General features: G+C 46.3%; 1 protein-coding gene across 3 annotated transcripts; it reads right to left on the bottom strand.

Moving 5' to 3' along the window:
* Nucleotides 1-57: 57 nt before the first annotated feature.
* c1qtnf13 (C1q and TNF related 13) lies at nt 58-16,950 on the bottom strand. 3 transcript variants are annotated; one of them, XM_061822395.1, is made up of 4 exons: nt 16,811-16,947; nt 11,166-11,220; nt 2,551-2,746; nt 58-1,466 (listed from the first exon to the last, which is right to left on the bottom strand). In XM_061822395.1, exons 3-4 carry the CDS (start codon nt 2,582-2,584, stop codon nt 424-426), a joined length of 1,077 nt encoding a protein of 358 aa, XP_061678379.1. In that variant the 5' UTR covers nt 2,585-2,746; nt 11,166-11,220; nt 16,811-16,947; the 3' UTR covers nt 58-423. The 3 variants fall into 3 exon arrangements, with proteins under 3 accessions (XP_061678379.1, XP_061678380.1, XP_061678381.1); XM_061822396.1 differs by lacking the exon at nt 11,166-11,220 and having other exon boundaries at nt 16,811-16,950; XM_061822397.1 differs by lacking the exons at nt 11,166-11,220; nt 16,811-16,947 and adding an exon at nt 6,800-6,820.
* Between the last annotated feature and the right edge of the window lie 21 nt (nt 16,951-16,971).

The raw sequence follows: 16,971 nt of genomic DNA on the forward strand, positions 1-16,971 counted from the left end.
AAACCTAAACATATCAATATTAAGTAATACAGTACAGTAATAGCTTAGCTCATAAAGGACCCATGTAGTCCAATTCACAAGATCATTATACAAAATTTACACGATTAGCCTCATGCTTTAATACTGTTTTATCTAAAACTTCCTATTACATGCAGTATCAATCAAACTGTCTCATATTCTCCATGTACATGGTATTTTAGGAAGCGAAACATTTGACCAGTGAATTTCAACTTTTGAATTAATTATGTCACAGCACCACCTCGTGGAAATGTCTGCTCATGAATTTTGACACCTCATAGATTTAGATACTGTAGACCGCCATTGCAAATAACAACAAAATAGCAAAATACTTTTAACTACTTTTACACAGTTGTCCTAAAAATGAAAATAAACAGCAATGCTGCCATTTATTGACTTCTGCCCTTATTTGTGAGTCTGTGAGTGTGGGTTGGCTTCAGGATACACCAAGAAGCCTGAGAAGGTGGTGTACCTCCCTTGGTTGCTGTACACTGCATAGCGATTATCGTGCTGACTGTAAAGCCACACAGTGTCACCCTGGCGAAGAGACAGCATCAAGCTCTGACTCTGCATCTCCCGTCGCTTTGACGTGTCCTCGTCAAATACCATGGCCTGCACCACACCCTCACCAGTCATCAGCTTCACAGAAACAGCCTTGCGAGGGTGTTTCCCCACCGTGAATGCAAAATAATAAGCCCCCGGGAAGTAGCATGTGAACCTGCCAGAAGATTTGTTAAAATGCCCCCCAATGTTGACTAGTTCTACATCGAAGGTCAGCGGCAACTTGTGCTGCGGCTTTCGACTCTGACCAATGAACGTAGACGTCCGTGCCACAGAAAAGGCCGATCGCGGCTGCTCCGATGGTTGATGTCTGACCCAGGATTCAGCCTCAGGGGGACAGTTTGGGTGAGGAGTCAGGTGGTTGCTGATATATCTGCTTGAAGAGGTCTCAGGATAGACGAGGTAACCAGAGAAGGTGATGTAAGGGCCGGCATTGCTGTATAAAGCGTACTGAGAACTCTGCTGCAACAGCAACCACACTGTGTCCATTTCCTCCAATGTGATCATGATGCTCTGGCTTTCAACTTTCCTGCCCTTTTTACGGTAGTCATCATATGCCATGGCATGCACCTCCTGCCCATTCTTCACCAAAATGACAGACAGCATTTTCTTTGGAAATTTCCCCATTGAGAAGGAGAAGTAGTACACTCCTGGGACACGGCACCGAAAGTAACCCGTGTCTGGATTGAAATCCCTTCCAATATTGACCGAAAGCTTGTTAAAAGTCACGGCACTCTGCTTGCCCCCTACTATGCTACTAGTGCGTATTGCAGAGAAAGCCGAGCGGAGACCCGCTGTCACTGGAGGGGCATACAGGGGTGAGACTGGGCCAGACCAGGTGATCATGATCAGTAAAGCTGCAAGGTAATATTGCAGGCCCCATTCCACTGAAATACAAAGGACAAAAAAAGAGTGTAAGTCAAAGTAATGTTCACCATGGGTGAAGTTGTAGTCCACTTTTGAATAACAATCTAGCGCCAATGCCTTTAGACCTATTCATAAAATTGAACTTAGAACATTGTAACTTTATATCAGGCATAGGAAACTACTGCTAAAAGCTTGAGCTGGTGGGAGCAGTAGCCCCCCCCACCCCACCCCCCACAACGTGGCTGATACTGTCTGTTCTTTCTGTGAACACATGGGACTCAATTAAGTTCTGCTTCATCTGCTCCTGTGTGAGGTGAACAATGGACATTTTTAGAAGAGTTTGGTGAGGTGGGGCGGAATGGAATGACTGTTAGGTACACCAAATCAAGCATTGTTTTAAACAGATTATACTGTAGCGTGTGTATTTGTATCGTAAACATTCAGTATTTCTCACCAAAGATACATATTCACAATTGGTTTCAACACAAACATTGCTTTTTTTAAATCAAGTGGTGCTAATTTTAACAAAGGATCAAATGTTCTCTGAAAGGCAGTCAAATCACAATTATTACACTGCAAAAGTAAAACTTTTTGACCCTTTGGTGCGACCTAAAATGAGTAAAATTGTAGGATTGGACGTTTGACCTGCTTTTTCTACCTTGTTTCCTTGAAAATGCATATATAAAAAAAAGTCAAACACTTGATACTTTGTCCAGCACATTTGAGTGTAAACGGGGGTAATAATATACGGTTTGATAATGCCTCAGTGTGAACTGGTTAAAATAAAAAAAATTAACTAGCATTCAAATAACAGGCTTTATGTCTCATAAAATCAAATAAGAAAGAAAAATAAACTAATGTCATTGAAAGGGCTTAACCTACTAACATTTTCTTGATGTTAGACTGAATAAAGTCTACAATGAACTGAGACTGGCATTCATTTATGTATGCCATAATCTTGCCACAAAAAAATTAGCACTTATTCTCATCCAATGGAAAAACTACAGCACAATAAGATCGAATTTTGCAGATCTGTGTGACTACAATCCATCTGACGTTGGGTTAAATATCAGGCGAAATTCTTGATAGACATACAAAACTCACCAGTTGAGCAATGCAGCCTATGAATTCCCAACATGTTCCTATTTTTTTTTTTTTAAACAAACAAAGTTCTGGTGAGGTGGTCGCTGGTCAACTGCTAATATCCCAATGACATCTCATGTCAGGCCTGAAGCGTAAAGCCTTTGTCTGCATCCATATGTCAAGAGGAGGAGCTCTGCACCATCCTCCAATCTTCAGCCTGCAGAGCAAAAACAAAAAAAAGGTCAATTTGAAGGACTGTTTTACATCCCTCTCTAAGCCTGTTAAGTCTAATTCACCCTTTGTTTTGTCTAAAACACCTGATGGAGCCATTACATAGATACACTTGCTGTCAGGAAATATAAATCTGAGAAATGCACAAATATTTTCAAAATAATGCACCGTTGTGTAGCATTGCAAAGGTTTAGATATCCATCCAAACTATTACAATAATGACCTGAGTCAGTGAATTTTTATGAAAATAATGGTAATGGCAAATTGATCCAAATTAATGCAGTCAAACTATCTGTGAGGAATTAATAGAGCCGTTGCATAAGGGGTGAGCAAAGTCTGGTCCGCAGGCCACATATCACATACAGTAAATTACACTCGAAATTGATGTCTTGCTCCATGTATCATCTTTTTGCCTACACATAACTAATTTTGAGCTGTCAAAATATATCCACTGAAAGCCTTCTGCTTGTACTGCACCCGTGGTGGTGAGCCCATGGGAAGGGTAACCCAATTTACCATTTTGGTCTGTGTCCTGCCAGGTCCTTGGGTACAGGTCCGGCCACCAGGCACTTGTCCTCGAGCACCACATCCAGGCCTGGCTCCAGAGAGGGGCCCAGGTGACCCACAAGGGAAACCTCGATCCATTTAAGTCTTTCATCACAGGAGTCTCACAAACAACTGCGCTTTTTTTCCGGCCCCTCAACTAAGTGTTAGTCATGGGTGACCGATCCTTGCAGGGGCGTGAAGCCCCAGGCAACTTAGCTGTTCGGATCTTTGGGACAGACAAACCCCTCCAACACGTTAAGGTGATGGCTTCCAGGAGGGATGCTGAAGAGTTAACTTCTTTGACTATCCAATCCCCGGACAGAAGCTGGCTCTAGGCACGTGGAACGTTCCCTCTCTGGCAGAGCCCATCGCTGGTGTATAAGGTCAAGAAGTTTCAACTACATATAGAGCTCGTGCATGTGACATCACAGTTTGCACGGCGTCATATTGGTGGTTAAACCTAGTTGGTTGTCACAATAGACGACACAGTTCTTCAAAGATATCATTCTATAGAATACCAGCTGAAAAGACGAGAAAAGATCAATGGATTTCGGCAATTAAACAGGAGGGATGGTGCCCAACGAAATACAAACGCCTGTGTAGCGATCATTTCATTTCAGGTAGGAATTATTGTTCAATAAATAACCAAGAAGTATTTATAATGCCAAGTTGACTCATTTGAGAACAATCTTCTTCTTCTTCTTTTCCTTTCAGTTTGTCCCGGTAGGGGTCGCCACAGCGTGTCATCTTTTTCCATCTTAGCCTATCTCCTGCATCTTCCTCTCTAACCCCAACTGCCCTCATGTCTTCCCTCACCACATCCACCAACCTTCTCTTTGGTCTTCTTCTTGCTCTTTTGCCTGGCAGCTCCATTCTCAGCACCCTTCCACCGATCTACTCACTCTGTCGCCTCTGAACATGTACAAACAATTGAAGTCTGCTCTCTCGATTTTGTCTCCAAAACATCCAACTTTGACTGTCCCTCTAATGAGCTCATTTCTAATCCTATCCAACCTGCTCACTCCGAGCAAGAACCTCAACATGTTCATTTCTGCTACCTCCAGTTCTGCTTCCTGTTGTTTCTTCAGTGCCACCGTCTCTAATCCGTACATCATGGCCGGCCTCACCACTTTTTTGTAAACTTTGCCCTTTTATTAAAAAAAAAAAAAAAAAAAAAAAAAGGAAGTCTGTTACAGAGAGGATTACGGAGGTTAACACGTGGCCGCAATACGCTTCCATGTACGGAGGAGATGACTCCCTGTTCTACATTTTTTCCCCAATCATAGTTAATGAATACAGGTTTGTGTAAAACCAGGGATCATTTATTTAAATATTGGTATTTATATTGAAAAAAATCTAGGTTATCATGAGCAAGGCCTGGCCACTGCCAAGAGGGGCTTGGTCTGGCCACTGCTCTGGGCGGTGTCACCTCTGACACCTGTTACCTGTCACGACTGTCTTCTATTTGGACTCTAATTAGACCATGTATTTCAGTTTGGAGTTTGGTTACTGGCATTTGCCAGTTCGTTGCCTTGTGTTAGTGAGTTGCATTCATGTCTATAAACTGGGGGAAGTGTGATTTTTTTAAAAAATGTCAGGCCTGCTCACTTTTCCCCCTTTCTCTACATGACATGCACATACTCAAGGCTGACACTGAATTCAGATTTGCCCCTCCCCCCCTCCCTGTATTATTCAACCTTTCTCTGTGTGACGTGTGTGTGTTCATGGCTGGCAATGAGGCATGCTAAAGCTGCCACACCAGCAAATTATATGACACTAAAGTGCATTTTGGGGTTTACTCTTTGTTAGCTAGCTAACTGCACAATTGCATTTTGCAGAGTAACCTGAGGTGACCAAACATCCTCTTCTGCTTCTCACGAAATGCCCAAGTGCAAGTGTAGCATAACACACAAACTGCAGAAAAAAATTTCCCCACTTACTCTCCCAGTCATGACAAATAGGAGGTGGAGCGCACGTTGTGCAAAGCTGCCACATACAGGATTTTTCAGTGTCTAATAATGGTACCAGAGAGCTCAACGCTCAGATGTACACAGAAAAAAACTGTGCGAGGTGAGAGTTCATCTCAGTTGACTGAATTCTTTGCTAGACTTGGTTGTATGAGATTTTTTTTTTTTTGTTAAAGATGGATTTCCTATGGAAGATTAATTATTTATCTAAGTATGACATAATTCTCAGTCTTTTCATATTGTTACCAATTATCTTCCACCAAAGAGCACATATTTAGAAACAAATCTCTGAATTCACTTTACAGAATCTTTGATGCAAGTCCTGTACAAGGATAAAGCTGATAAATTGTGCAGCCTTGATAATACAGGCTGACAGCATACTGATAATGGTGTAATGTCCAAAGTTTGAGAGAAAATGCTCTATCTCAGGTTAAAAGAATCTAGTCTACAAACGATCAGAATGGCCTCAAGCCTCAACAGTACAGACGTATATTCATGCCTTAGGAAAATGGTGAACCAAAACAGGATAAAGAATTCAATTGAGTGTGTTTCATCGATGTTTCAGAAGCATGTGACTGCATCACAGTAATTACATGAAGTGAATTGGAAATTAGGATAAGAGAGGAGTCCCTAATTACATTTTATAGTGAGGATCCTGGTATATATTGGCATGCCCATCAGGAACTGCTGTCTGTTCAGATAATGGATGGTGTTTGAGTGTAATACTATTTAGATACCAATAGCTCTTTGAAAACAAATGCAATCATTGAAAAAAAACGTTTTTATAGGCTTCTGATTTAGTGGTTGTACACAATTGTGTTGTGTATACTGTATGCAGTCACAGTGCATGAAGTAATCTTTCATGTAAATGGTGTTCTGAGTCGTAGCGGGCCTCCGAGGAAAGTCCTAACTACAATATGGCCCGTGAGAAAAATGAGTTTGACAACCCTGCCCACACCCTTCGGCTTAGTGTGGATGCAAGGATCCCTCCATACATCTTGACCTAAAGCACATTATTTTAACAAAAAATTAGATGAGAAAGACACCAAATTACCATCTAATCATGGCAATCATGTCAATCACTTTAAGACTGTCATGCTCCTAGCTTCCTGCCCAGGCTGGGCGTGGCCACCCAATTAGTCAGCGCACACCTGCACCTTGTCCCGGCTGATGCCTCCCAGTATATATAGGAACTGGGGGACGACTTGTCCTCCGCCAGATCTTCGTCCTTGATGCCACGTTCCCGCACTCCCGTTTGCCTGACTTCTACTCTCCGTGTACCGACCCACGCCTGTCCACTGACCACCCTCGTAACGATTCTCAGCCGACTCGGGGAACGTCAAGCCTTTCCTCGCTCAGTGCGATCTCCATTTTGAATTGCAGGCGTCCGCCTTTCCCACAGACCGCTCCAGGATCGCGTTTCTCATTTCCCACATGACGGGAAGGGCGGAGGCATGGGCAACGGCTGAATGGAGTCATAACTCAGTAACTTGTCGTTCTTGGACGTCATTCATCTGCACACTCACCCAGGTGTTCCAGTATGCGGCGCCGGAGCGTAAAGCGGCGGCCTGCCTCTTGACACTTCGCCAGGGCCATCGTTGCGTCTCGGACTACGTGATCGAGTTCCGGATCTGCGCCGCCAAGAGTCGATGGAACGAGGATGCCCTGCACGACACCTTTTTCCAGGGGCTTTCCTCCCAAATCCGGGGTCTCCTCATCGCTGTGGATCTCCCTCCTTCGCTGGACGCACTCATTGCGTTGGCCCTCAAGGTTGACCAGGGACTTGTAATGCAGGGTCAACTAGCCGCGATGACTGAGGGAGAGAGGGAGGGGTCCAGTCTGGCTGCCGCCCGGTCGTCCACGCCGCTTACACGGCTGAACCCATTCAGGTGGAGGGTCTCGATGGGCCGGCGACGGGAGGGTCGCTGTTTTTACTGCGGGCGTCTAGGACACTTGATCGCCCACTGCCCGATTCGACCAAAGCACCACGACATCAGGATCTCTACTCCGGTGAGTGTGCGGTATACCGCGGCGGAGTCAGGGAGGTCACTTCTTCACCTCACCTTGGGAACAGACTCCCGTTCATGCACTGTGACTGCTTTCATAGATTCCATGTCAGAAGCAAACCTGATAAATCCCCGCGTGGTGGAGGAGCTGGGGGCAGCAACTTTCCCCACGCAACGGCTTTGTAACGCCTATGCTGCCAACAGCAAGTTCCTTTGTCGGGTTACACATCGCACTCAGACTCTCCGTATGAGCTTTCCGGACACTCACTCGGAGCGTATTAGCTTTCATGTCTTCAAGTAGTAGTAGCGACATCATCCTGAGCAGCCCTTGGCTCAAAGAACATAACCCGCACATAGATTGGGCCACGGGTCAGATCAAGACTTGGGGAGAGGACTGTCGCAGTTGCTGTTTCGCTGTCCAGGAAAACAAGGGGATCCAAGTCGCGCCGGTTCGGCTAACAGAACCTAGTACCTCCCCGGAGCTGACCGCGGAGCCCTCCTGCTGCCATGACCTCCGGGAGGTCTTCTCTGAATCTAAGGCAAAGTCTCTGCCGCCACATCGGTCATACGACTGCGCGATTGAACTCCTGCCAGGCACCTCTCCTCCCAGAGGGAAACTGTTGTTGTTAACAGGACCAGAGCATCAAGCCATGAGGGACTACATCGAGGAATCGCTGGCAGCCGCACTCATTCGCCCCTCATCCTCACCAGCCAATGCGTTTTTTTTTTTTTTTTTGTCAAGAAGAAGGACTCCACGCTGCGACCCTGCGTTGACTACCGAGGACTGAACGACATCACAGTCAAGAACCGGTACCCCTTGCCGCTGATCGCTACAGCATTTGAACTCCTTCAGGGAGCCTGGATCTTCACCAAGTTCGGATTGCGCAGTGCTTACCATCTGGTGCGGATTCGGGAAGGAGACGAGTGGAAGACGGCGTTCAACACCCCCACAGGGCACTATGAGTATCTTGTGATGCCTTTTGGACTGACAAATGCCCCGGCCAAAACTTCATTAATGACTCTCTTGGGGAATTTCTGAACACGAACGTATTTGTGTATCTCGACGATATTCTAATCTTTTCATCAGACCTGAACTCTCACATCCAACAGGTCAGGGAGGTGCTCCGGCGTCTGTTGCAGCACCAGCTGTTCATAAATATGGACAAGTGTGAGTTCCACTGAGCGACCGTGTCCTTCCTGGGTTTCGTCTTGGCAGAGGAGGAGATACGTATGGATCCTGGGAAGGTTGACGCGATGCTGCGTTGGCCTACCCCCGCCAGCAGGAAGGACGTACAGAGGTTCTTAGGATTCGCTAATTTCTACAGGAAGTTCATAAGGAACTTCAGCTTCGTGGCCGCTCCTCTGCACGCGCTCACCTTACCACACAATGTCTTCGTGTGGTCCACGACCTGCCAGGAGGCCTTCAACAGGCTTAAGGCAAGTTTCACCGCCGCGCCCGTCCTCATTGTTCCGGACCCAGATTGCCAGTTTATGGTGGAGGTTGACGCATCTAATTCGGGAATCGGAGCCATCTTGTCTCAGAGGAGTCCCAAGGACGGAAGGATCCACCCGTGCGCGTTCCTGTCTAGGAAGCTGACCCTGGCAGAGAGGAACTATGACGTAGGAGATCAAGAACTGCTGGTGGTCAAGACGGCGTTGGAGGAGTGGCGGCACTGGCGAGAGGGCTCGCCAGTGCCGTTCGTGGTCTTCACTGACCACAAGAACTTGGAGTACCTGAAGACCGCTAAGCGGCTCAACGCCTGCCAGGCCAGGTGGGCCCTGTTCTTCGCCTGCTTCAACTTTACTCTGTCCTTCCGCCCAGGCTCCAAGAACGGCAAGCCGGATGCACTCTCACAAATCCACGAGGGGGAGCGCACGGAATCAGAGGCCGCTCCTATCCTGCCAGAGGCGTGCTTCATGTCCGGCTTCACCTGGGCGGTCGAGTCGCGGGTGAAGGAGGCCCTGGGAGAGACACCGCCGCCCGCGGATTGTCCGTCGGGTCGCCTTTTCGTCGTTCCATCTCTGCGGGGAGACGTTGTCAACTGGGCCCATTCCAACAAAACGGTCTGCCACCTGGGTATGGCAAAAACGCGTTCAGTGGTCGAACAAAGGTTCTGGTGGCCCAACCTCAGCAAGGACGTGAGGGAGTTCGTCAACGCCTGCCCGGTGTGTGCGGCCAATAAGACTTCCCGCCTACGGCCTGTTGGTGAGTTGTGACCCCTGTCCACCCCCTTCCGTCTGTGGTCACACATCGCGCTGGACTTCGTCACCGGCCTGCCGCCCTCCCAAGGGAACACAGTGGTGCTGTCTGTAGTGGACCGTTTCTCCAGGATGGTCTACTTTGTGCCGCTTCCGAGGATCCGGTTGGCCAAGCAGACAGCCCAGCTGGTGTTAGACGAGGTCGTCCGTTACCACGGGCTACCCCAGGACATCGTTTCGGACAGGGGTCCGCAACTCAGCGCCCGCTTCTGGAAGGAATTCTGCAAGCTCATCGGTGCTTCAGCTAGTCTGACATTGGGTCATCACCCGGAGTCTAATGGCCAGACGGAGAGGGTAAATCAGGAGTTGGAGACCGGACTTCGATGCCTGGTATCCAGGGACCAGAGCACGTGGAGCCAGCACATCAAGTGGGTAGAGTATGCCCACAATTCTCTACCCTCCACCTCAACAGGTATGGCTCCACTCTACGTCGTGCATGGCTATCCTCCGTCTCTGTTTCCTCCATTGGCAACAGACTCTGCGGTCCCGTCGGCCCTGGCCGTGGTACGAATCTGCAAACGAGCCTGGGAAGCAGTTCGGAGGAAACTGCTGCGCATGAGCAGCGCCTACAAGTCCGCAGCGGACCGCAAGAGAAGGGCTGCACCAGAACTCAGGGTGGGACAGCGAGTGTGGCTCTCCACCAAAGCTGCAAACGGAATCCCGCAAGCTTGCTCCCAGGTTCGTAGGACCGTTCCCAATTACCAAGATCATTAACCCGGTCGCCGTCTCACTGAAACTGCCTAGGTCGATGAGGGTGCACCCTACGTTCCACGTCAGCAGACTTCGCCCGAATCGCACGTCGTCGCTGGCTCCTCCGCTCAAGTCCCCCCCGCCCCCCCGCATGGTCGACGGTGGGTTGGTGTATACTGTGCGCCGGCTGCTGTCTTCCCGCCGCATGGGAAGGGGGGTCCAGTACCTGGTGGACTGGGAGGGATATGGACCGGAGGAGCGCTCCTGGATCCCCTCCCGTTTCGTCGTGGACCGCTCCCTCATCAGGGACTTTCACGCAGCCCATCCTCACTGTTACTTCTGCTTGTTTGGACTGTCTGCCTGATCCCTGACCTTGGACCTAATAAAGGTTTCCTCTGTACTGTCTGCTTGTCTCTGGAGTCGTGCATTTGGGTCCACCCTCGAGCCCCGTTCATGACAGAACGATCTGGCCAAAACATGGACCCAGCCGACTCAGAGGCTATCCGACGCTCCCTGCAAGTCCAGGGCAGACGCCTGGTGGAGCAGGAGGCTGCTCTCCAGGTAACCAACAAGAGGCTCCATGAGATTTGGAGCCGTGGCTAGCCTCCCAGGCTAGCGTGGTTGCCACGCCAACGGTGGCCACTCCACCGGTACCACCGGTTCCGCCCGGACCACTCGCCACGGAGCTCCCCTATGGCAGTGTTACCCCGCTCTCCCGACCAGAACGATTCTCAGGTGACTCGGGGAACGTCAAGCCTTTCCTCGCTCAGTGCGATCTCCATTTTGAACTGCAGGCGTCCGCCTTTCCCACAGACCGCTCCAGGATCGCGTTTGTCATTTCCCACATGAGGGGAAGGGCGGAGGCATGGGCAACGGCTGAATAGAGTCGTAACTCAGTAACTTGTCGTTCTTGGACGTCATTCATCTGCGCACTCACCCAGGTGTTCCAGTATGCGGCGTCGGAGTCGTGCATTTGGGTCCACCCTCGAGCCCTGTTCATGACAAAGACAAACATTGGCTTGGTCAGTGGTTTTCAAACTGGGGAGCACGGCCACTCGGAGGGGCTAAGCCTATGTGTATTTATGAAGAAAAAACTGTGTGTGTGTTGGGGGGGGTTAAATAATTTAATCTTCAAAAGGAGAGCGTTGTAAAAAAAAAAAAAAAAAGTTTGGGTACCAACTGGGCTAGGCTCACTTTTCCCATTAACTGATACACAGTGCTTTAACTACTACTAAGGCCAGCACAAGCTAATGTAAGGATATTTCATGTGGCGCACCCCTCCATCAATGATTTACATAAGGTATGTTGACAAAAAAAAGTTAAATAGAAATAGTTTATTCATTAAAGGCAAACTTAAGCCTTTAATTTCAAGATAATATGGAACATACTTTAAAATGTAAAAGAGAATATTTCATTTTCATTCATTGTCATTACGTCCAAACAAAGCATGCGACTGTCTGACTGGTGCAACACCTTAAGGGACAAACCAAACATAGCAATAAAGTGACCTTGCTTTCTCACATTTTAAAACTTTTTTTTTTCTTCCCTGCATTCTGGATAGTTTTGATCAGTTTCCCGCTACCCTAACAGAGAGCGAGCAGTACTGTCTACCAAACAGCCAGAGAGTGAGAATTTTCTGTCAACATTGTCATCATAACATTTGTTGAAATTTGAACCCATGGTGTCTATGATTTCCATGTGAAAAATGTTGCAAAAATGTGCAGTTTTTACACGACAAAGAAATTAATTCAGTAACTGAAGATTTCATCAGGATTTTGCTCAATGACCAAGCAACATTTTCCTTTTCTCTTTTTACTTTAGCATTCAGTATTTTAACAGCTGGTGGAAAGGCAGTAAGGCTAGAAGCTTAAGCTCAGGGTTCAAATTGTTTTAGCATGGTTTAGATGGGAAGTGAAATGTAGAAGGGGTTATTTAAAAGGAAAGGTTAGCTAAGAATATCTGGGAGGTGAAAAGAGGGTCAGATCAAGTGATGAGGCTGAAAGTTGAAAATGAGGGTGTTTTTTCAATGTCATTAGTGGTTATGCCCCACGTTTAGCAGGTGAACAAGAGGTGAAAGAGAAATTCTGGAAGGAGCTGGGAAAAGTATTTCTGAGCATCCCAGACGGAGAGAGTGTCATGACTGGTTGAAATTGTAATGGATGTCCATTGGTGAAGGAAAAGTTGGTGATGAAGAAGTGATGGATAGGTTTGGTATCCAGGAAAGGAGTTTGGAGGGATGGATGGTGGTGAACTTTGTAAAAAGGATGGAAATGGTTGTAGTGAACACTTTTTTCCAGAAGAGGCAGGAACATAGGGTGACCTACAAGGGCAGAGGTAGAAGCACACAGCTGGATTTTGTCATCTGACAGAGGTTACTGATTGTAAGGTCGTTGTCGGGGAGAGTGTAGCTCAACAACATAGGATGGTGGTGTGTAGGATGACTGATGGTGGGGAGAGAGATTAAGAAGACAAAGGTAGAGCAGAAAACCACGTGGTGGAAGCTGAGAAAGGAAGAGTGTTTTATGTCTTTTTGAGAAAAGATGAGACATGCTCTTGGTGGGCAGAAGAATACTCCATAAGACTTGACCACTACAGTTTAAGGTGATCAAAGAGACAAGCAGGAGAGAGTAGCAGGAGAACGTATTTTCTGGTAGGAAAAGGGCGATGTAAACTTGGTAGTGGAACCTCGCACTACAGGAAATCATACAAGGAAAGAGGTCAGCTAAGAAAAAGTGGGACACCTGAGAGGAGAAAAGAATACATGGAGGGGAAGGGAGAGGTGGGCAAAGGCCAAACAAGAGGCATACAATGACATGTATACCAGGTTGGACAGTAAAGAAGGAGAGAAAGGTCTGTACAATTTGGGGAGACAGAGACATAAATGAGGCAGCCGGAATGGAGCCATCCGTTTTGTTTTTTTTTACCACACGTCATGATGTTATTGTATATGGATTTTTGCATCTACTGCCATGAAAATCCTCTCGAGGTATTTGTTTTAGAGAAGAAGCAGGAAGTGATGCTATTTACAGACGCCCACACTGGCCGGGTTGTGTGCTTATGTCAGTTTTAACAGCGGGAAAGTAGCTGTTTTTTCCTGCGTGTTAGCCAAAATGCCGGCTCGTATTGCTGGCTATTGCTCGAACACCTGGGAGAATGGATTCACTCTTCATACTTTTCCAAAAGACTCGGTTCGTTGTGAAAAATGGATTGCACAGGTGCAAAGGAGGAGAGCTTTGTGGGTTCCAAATGACAGGTAGGTGTGTATAGATCTATTAAAAAAAATAATCGGAGGGGGGGGGGGGACGACGTAAGCCTCTCAGAATGTAAAAAAAATCTGCGTCAAAATAATAAAGTACGTGAGTCAGGGGTGCTTAATGTGTCGACATGCATGGGCGGCGTTGTTCATTGCTTCCGCCGCCGTGGCCGTCTTTGTTCATCACCGCCGCTGCCAGGGTCGGCGTTGTTCATCGCTGCCGGGGAGGTGGATCGGGCAGGGAGGTGGTTTGGCACTGTGCAGGAAGAGAAAGGAGCTCTCCCCCCCATCGGCCAACGGTGTCTGGGCACCCCTGAAGTAGTTACTTCACCTGGCATGGGCCCTCCTGAGTACGCTACATACTGTCATGCATACAGCTGTTGTTAGTTAAAAGTGATCTGCATATCATCTAAATATAGCTCAAAAGGATAGGGTGATATTGCCCCGCTCACTGCACTCGATTGTGTGATGTTCTCTTCTTTGAAAAAAGCTTCCGTGTCACAAGGGGCGTCTAAAAAATTTGAAAATCTCTGTTGTTCGTCTCCCATAGCAGGTGGCACAGCGTCTTCTTAATGGCGACTGTCCCAGTGTGACATCTGTAAATGACTGTAAAAGACCTCTACAACTTTGTACATGAATGACACGCTCTCGGATCATTATTTTTTTTGTATAGACATTCAAGTTAATGATATTATGTGTAGTTTTCATAATATTTATTTTAAAATGTTACAGGGATGTCAGTCGACCTTTAATGTTGTTCAAACTGAAAACCTGTATTGTTTTTTGCAAATAATCATTAACTTGGAATATTATGGCTGTCACACGTTCTGAAAAAGCTGGGACAGGGTCATGTTTACATCACCTTTTCTTTCAACAACATTCAATAAACATTTGGGAACTGAGGACGATAATTGTTCTTTCCCATTCTTGCTTGTTTTAGTGCTTTAGCTGTTTAACAGTCCGAGGTCTCTGTTGTCATATTTTACATTTCATAATGTGACAAACATTTTCAATGGGAGACAGGTCTGGACTCTAGTACCCACACTAACTTACATTACAACGAAACCACGCTGTTGTAAAAGGTGCATATGCATTTGGCAGTCTTGCTGAAATAAGCAGGGGTGTCCATGAAAATTAGGTTGCTTAGATGGCATAATATGTTTTTGTAAACTCATTATGTACCTTTTTGCATTAATTGATCTTCACAGATGTGTAAATTACCCATGCCATTGAGAATAACACAGCGCCATACCATCACAGATCCTAGCTTTTGAGCCTTGTGTCCATAAAAGTCCAGACAGTTCTTTGGCTTGACCGCCACAATTTCCAAACACAATTTAAAATGTGAACTTGTCAAATCACAGAACAGTTTTCCACTGTGCATGAGTTTGGGCCCAGAGAAGCTGGCAGAATTTCCGTGTTCTTGTTAAATGGCTTTTGCTTTGCACTAGTTTTCTGAAGAGTTCCTGACCCCATGTGGTGACATCCTTTACACACTGATTTTGGTTTTTGATGCAGTGCCAACTGAAGGATTGAAGGTCGCGTGTAGTCATTGTTGGTTTTAAGCCTTGCCGCTGACCTGCAATGATTTCTCCAGTTTTGCTGAATCTTGTGAGAATATTATAGACTGTAGATGATGAAATCACACATTTTTTTGCAGTTGTACATTGCAGAACATTGCGATTAAGACGTTCGACTATTTTCTGACTCACTTTTTCACAAAGAGGTGAATCTTGCCCCACCTTTTCTTTTGGATGACTGAGCAATTGAGGGAAGATCATTTTATAACTAGTTGTGGCACCTATCTGTTCCCAATTAGCTTTTACACCCATGGGATGTACCAAACATGGTGATTGATGTGCCTTCCTCAACTTTCTCAGTCTTGTTCGCCAGCTTTCCAAGTTTTTTTTAAACGTGTTGGAGCTGTAAAATTCAAAGTTCATGATTTGCTAAAAGGACTTGTTTATCACTTTGAACATTTAATATCTTGTCTCTGTAGAGTATTCAATTAAAGCACATGTGTCATCCCTATAAAAAATTCTAAAACAGATATTGTAATGAAAAATACATATAATGTTATTGACTTCAATGTCTGTACGAAAAAATAAATATGAGCGGAGAGCGCGTCATCCATGCGCAAAGTGCGGAAGTCTCATTCGACATCCAACTGGTCGCCATATTGGCTGCATCTTCTGTCCGTGATGTCACACTGGGACATTCGCCATTGAAAACACGCTGTGCCATTTCTGACACGGAAGCTCTTTTCAAAGAGAAGATCTCACAACCGAATGAAGTGACCGGGGCAATATTACCCTATCGTTTCAAGCTTTATATTATTGTTTATATTTAGATGATATGCGGATCACGGTGAAACCACCTCCCCGCGGCGGTGATAAAAACAACACCGCCCAACGACGACGCCGCAGCGGCCAAACCGCCTCCCTATCTGATCCACCTCCACACGGTGGTGATAAAAACAACGTAGCCCATGAGCGACTACAACGCTGCGGCCAACCAGCCTCCCCGTCCGATCCACCTCTATGCGGCAAGGCCGGCAGCGATCCAGAAGGCCTGCAGGGGCCGTCCTTCCGCGGCTGCTGCGCGGAAGCCGTCTGACACGCACATCAACATATTTAGCAAGCCTGACTTACGTACGCGGATCTTTTGTTACGTTATGAGAGGATTATGTCCCATCTCCCCAAACTATTGTTTTTTTAGTAGCTGTATACACACCTAGCTGTCATTTGGAACCCACGAAGCTCTCGTCCTTTTCATCATCTGTGCAATCCATTTTTCATGACGAACCGGGTCTTTTGGAAAAGTATGAAAAGGGAATCCATCCTTCCGAGTGTTTGAGTAATATCCAGCAATACAACGAGCCGGCATTTTGGCTAACACGAAGGAACAACGAGCTACCTTGCAGCAGGTAAAATTAGTATAAACAGACAAAACTGCTTGAGTGTCCTACTGCCCTGTATGTCACTTCCTGCTTCTTCTCGAAAACAAATCCCTCAAGAGGATTTTCATGGCGGGAGGTACAAAAAGCCATATACATCAAAATCATGTTTTGTGGTGAAAAAACAGCTGGGTCCATACCTGCTGCCGTTTTTTTTTTCATTAATAACATACTAAAAATCATGCATTTCATGACAGTGGACCTTTAAATATAGGTTGAACATGATTTGCAAATCATTGTATTCTGTTTTCAACTTCATTTGAATTTTGGTTTGTGTCTACATTGCACCATATTTTTTTTAAACCAGTGTATTATTTGTGCAAAGAAGTAATATGTCTTATTTCCAAAATAATGATGATGACATATACAGTACCTTTTGAATGACAAGTGCATCCCAGGTACTAGAGCCAGTGTGTTCTTCTGTGGATGTGCTGACCAATCCGTGATTTGCTTTTTCTTCCTTGCATTGGGCACTGAAAAATGTTGTCAGCTGTTGTGGAAGGGCTTAACCCTAAAACACTGAACAATGGTTTT

Source organism: Syngnathoides biaculeatus, chromosome 6, assembly GCF_019802595.1.
Source record: "Syngnathoides biaculeatus isolate LvHL_M chromosome 6, ASM1980259v1, whole genome shotgun sequence".
NCBI classification, from domain to species: Eukaryota; Metazoa; Chordata; class Actinopteri; order Syngnathiformes; family Syngnathidae; genus Syngnathoides; species Syngnathoides biaculeatus.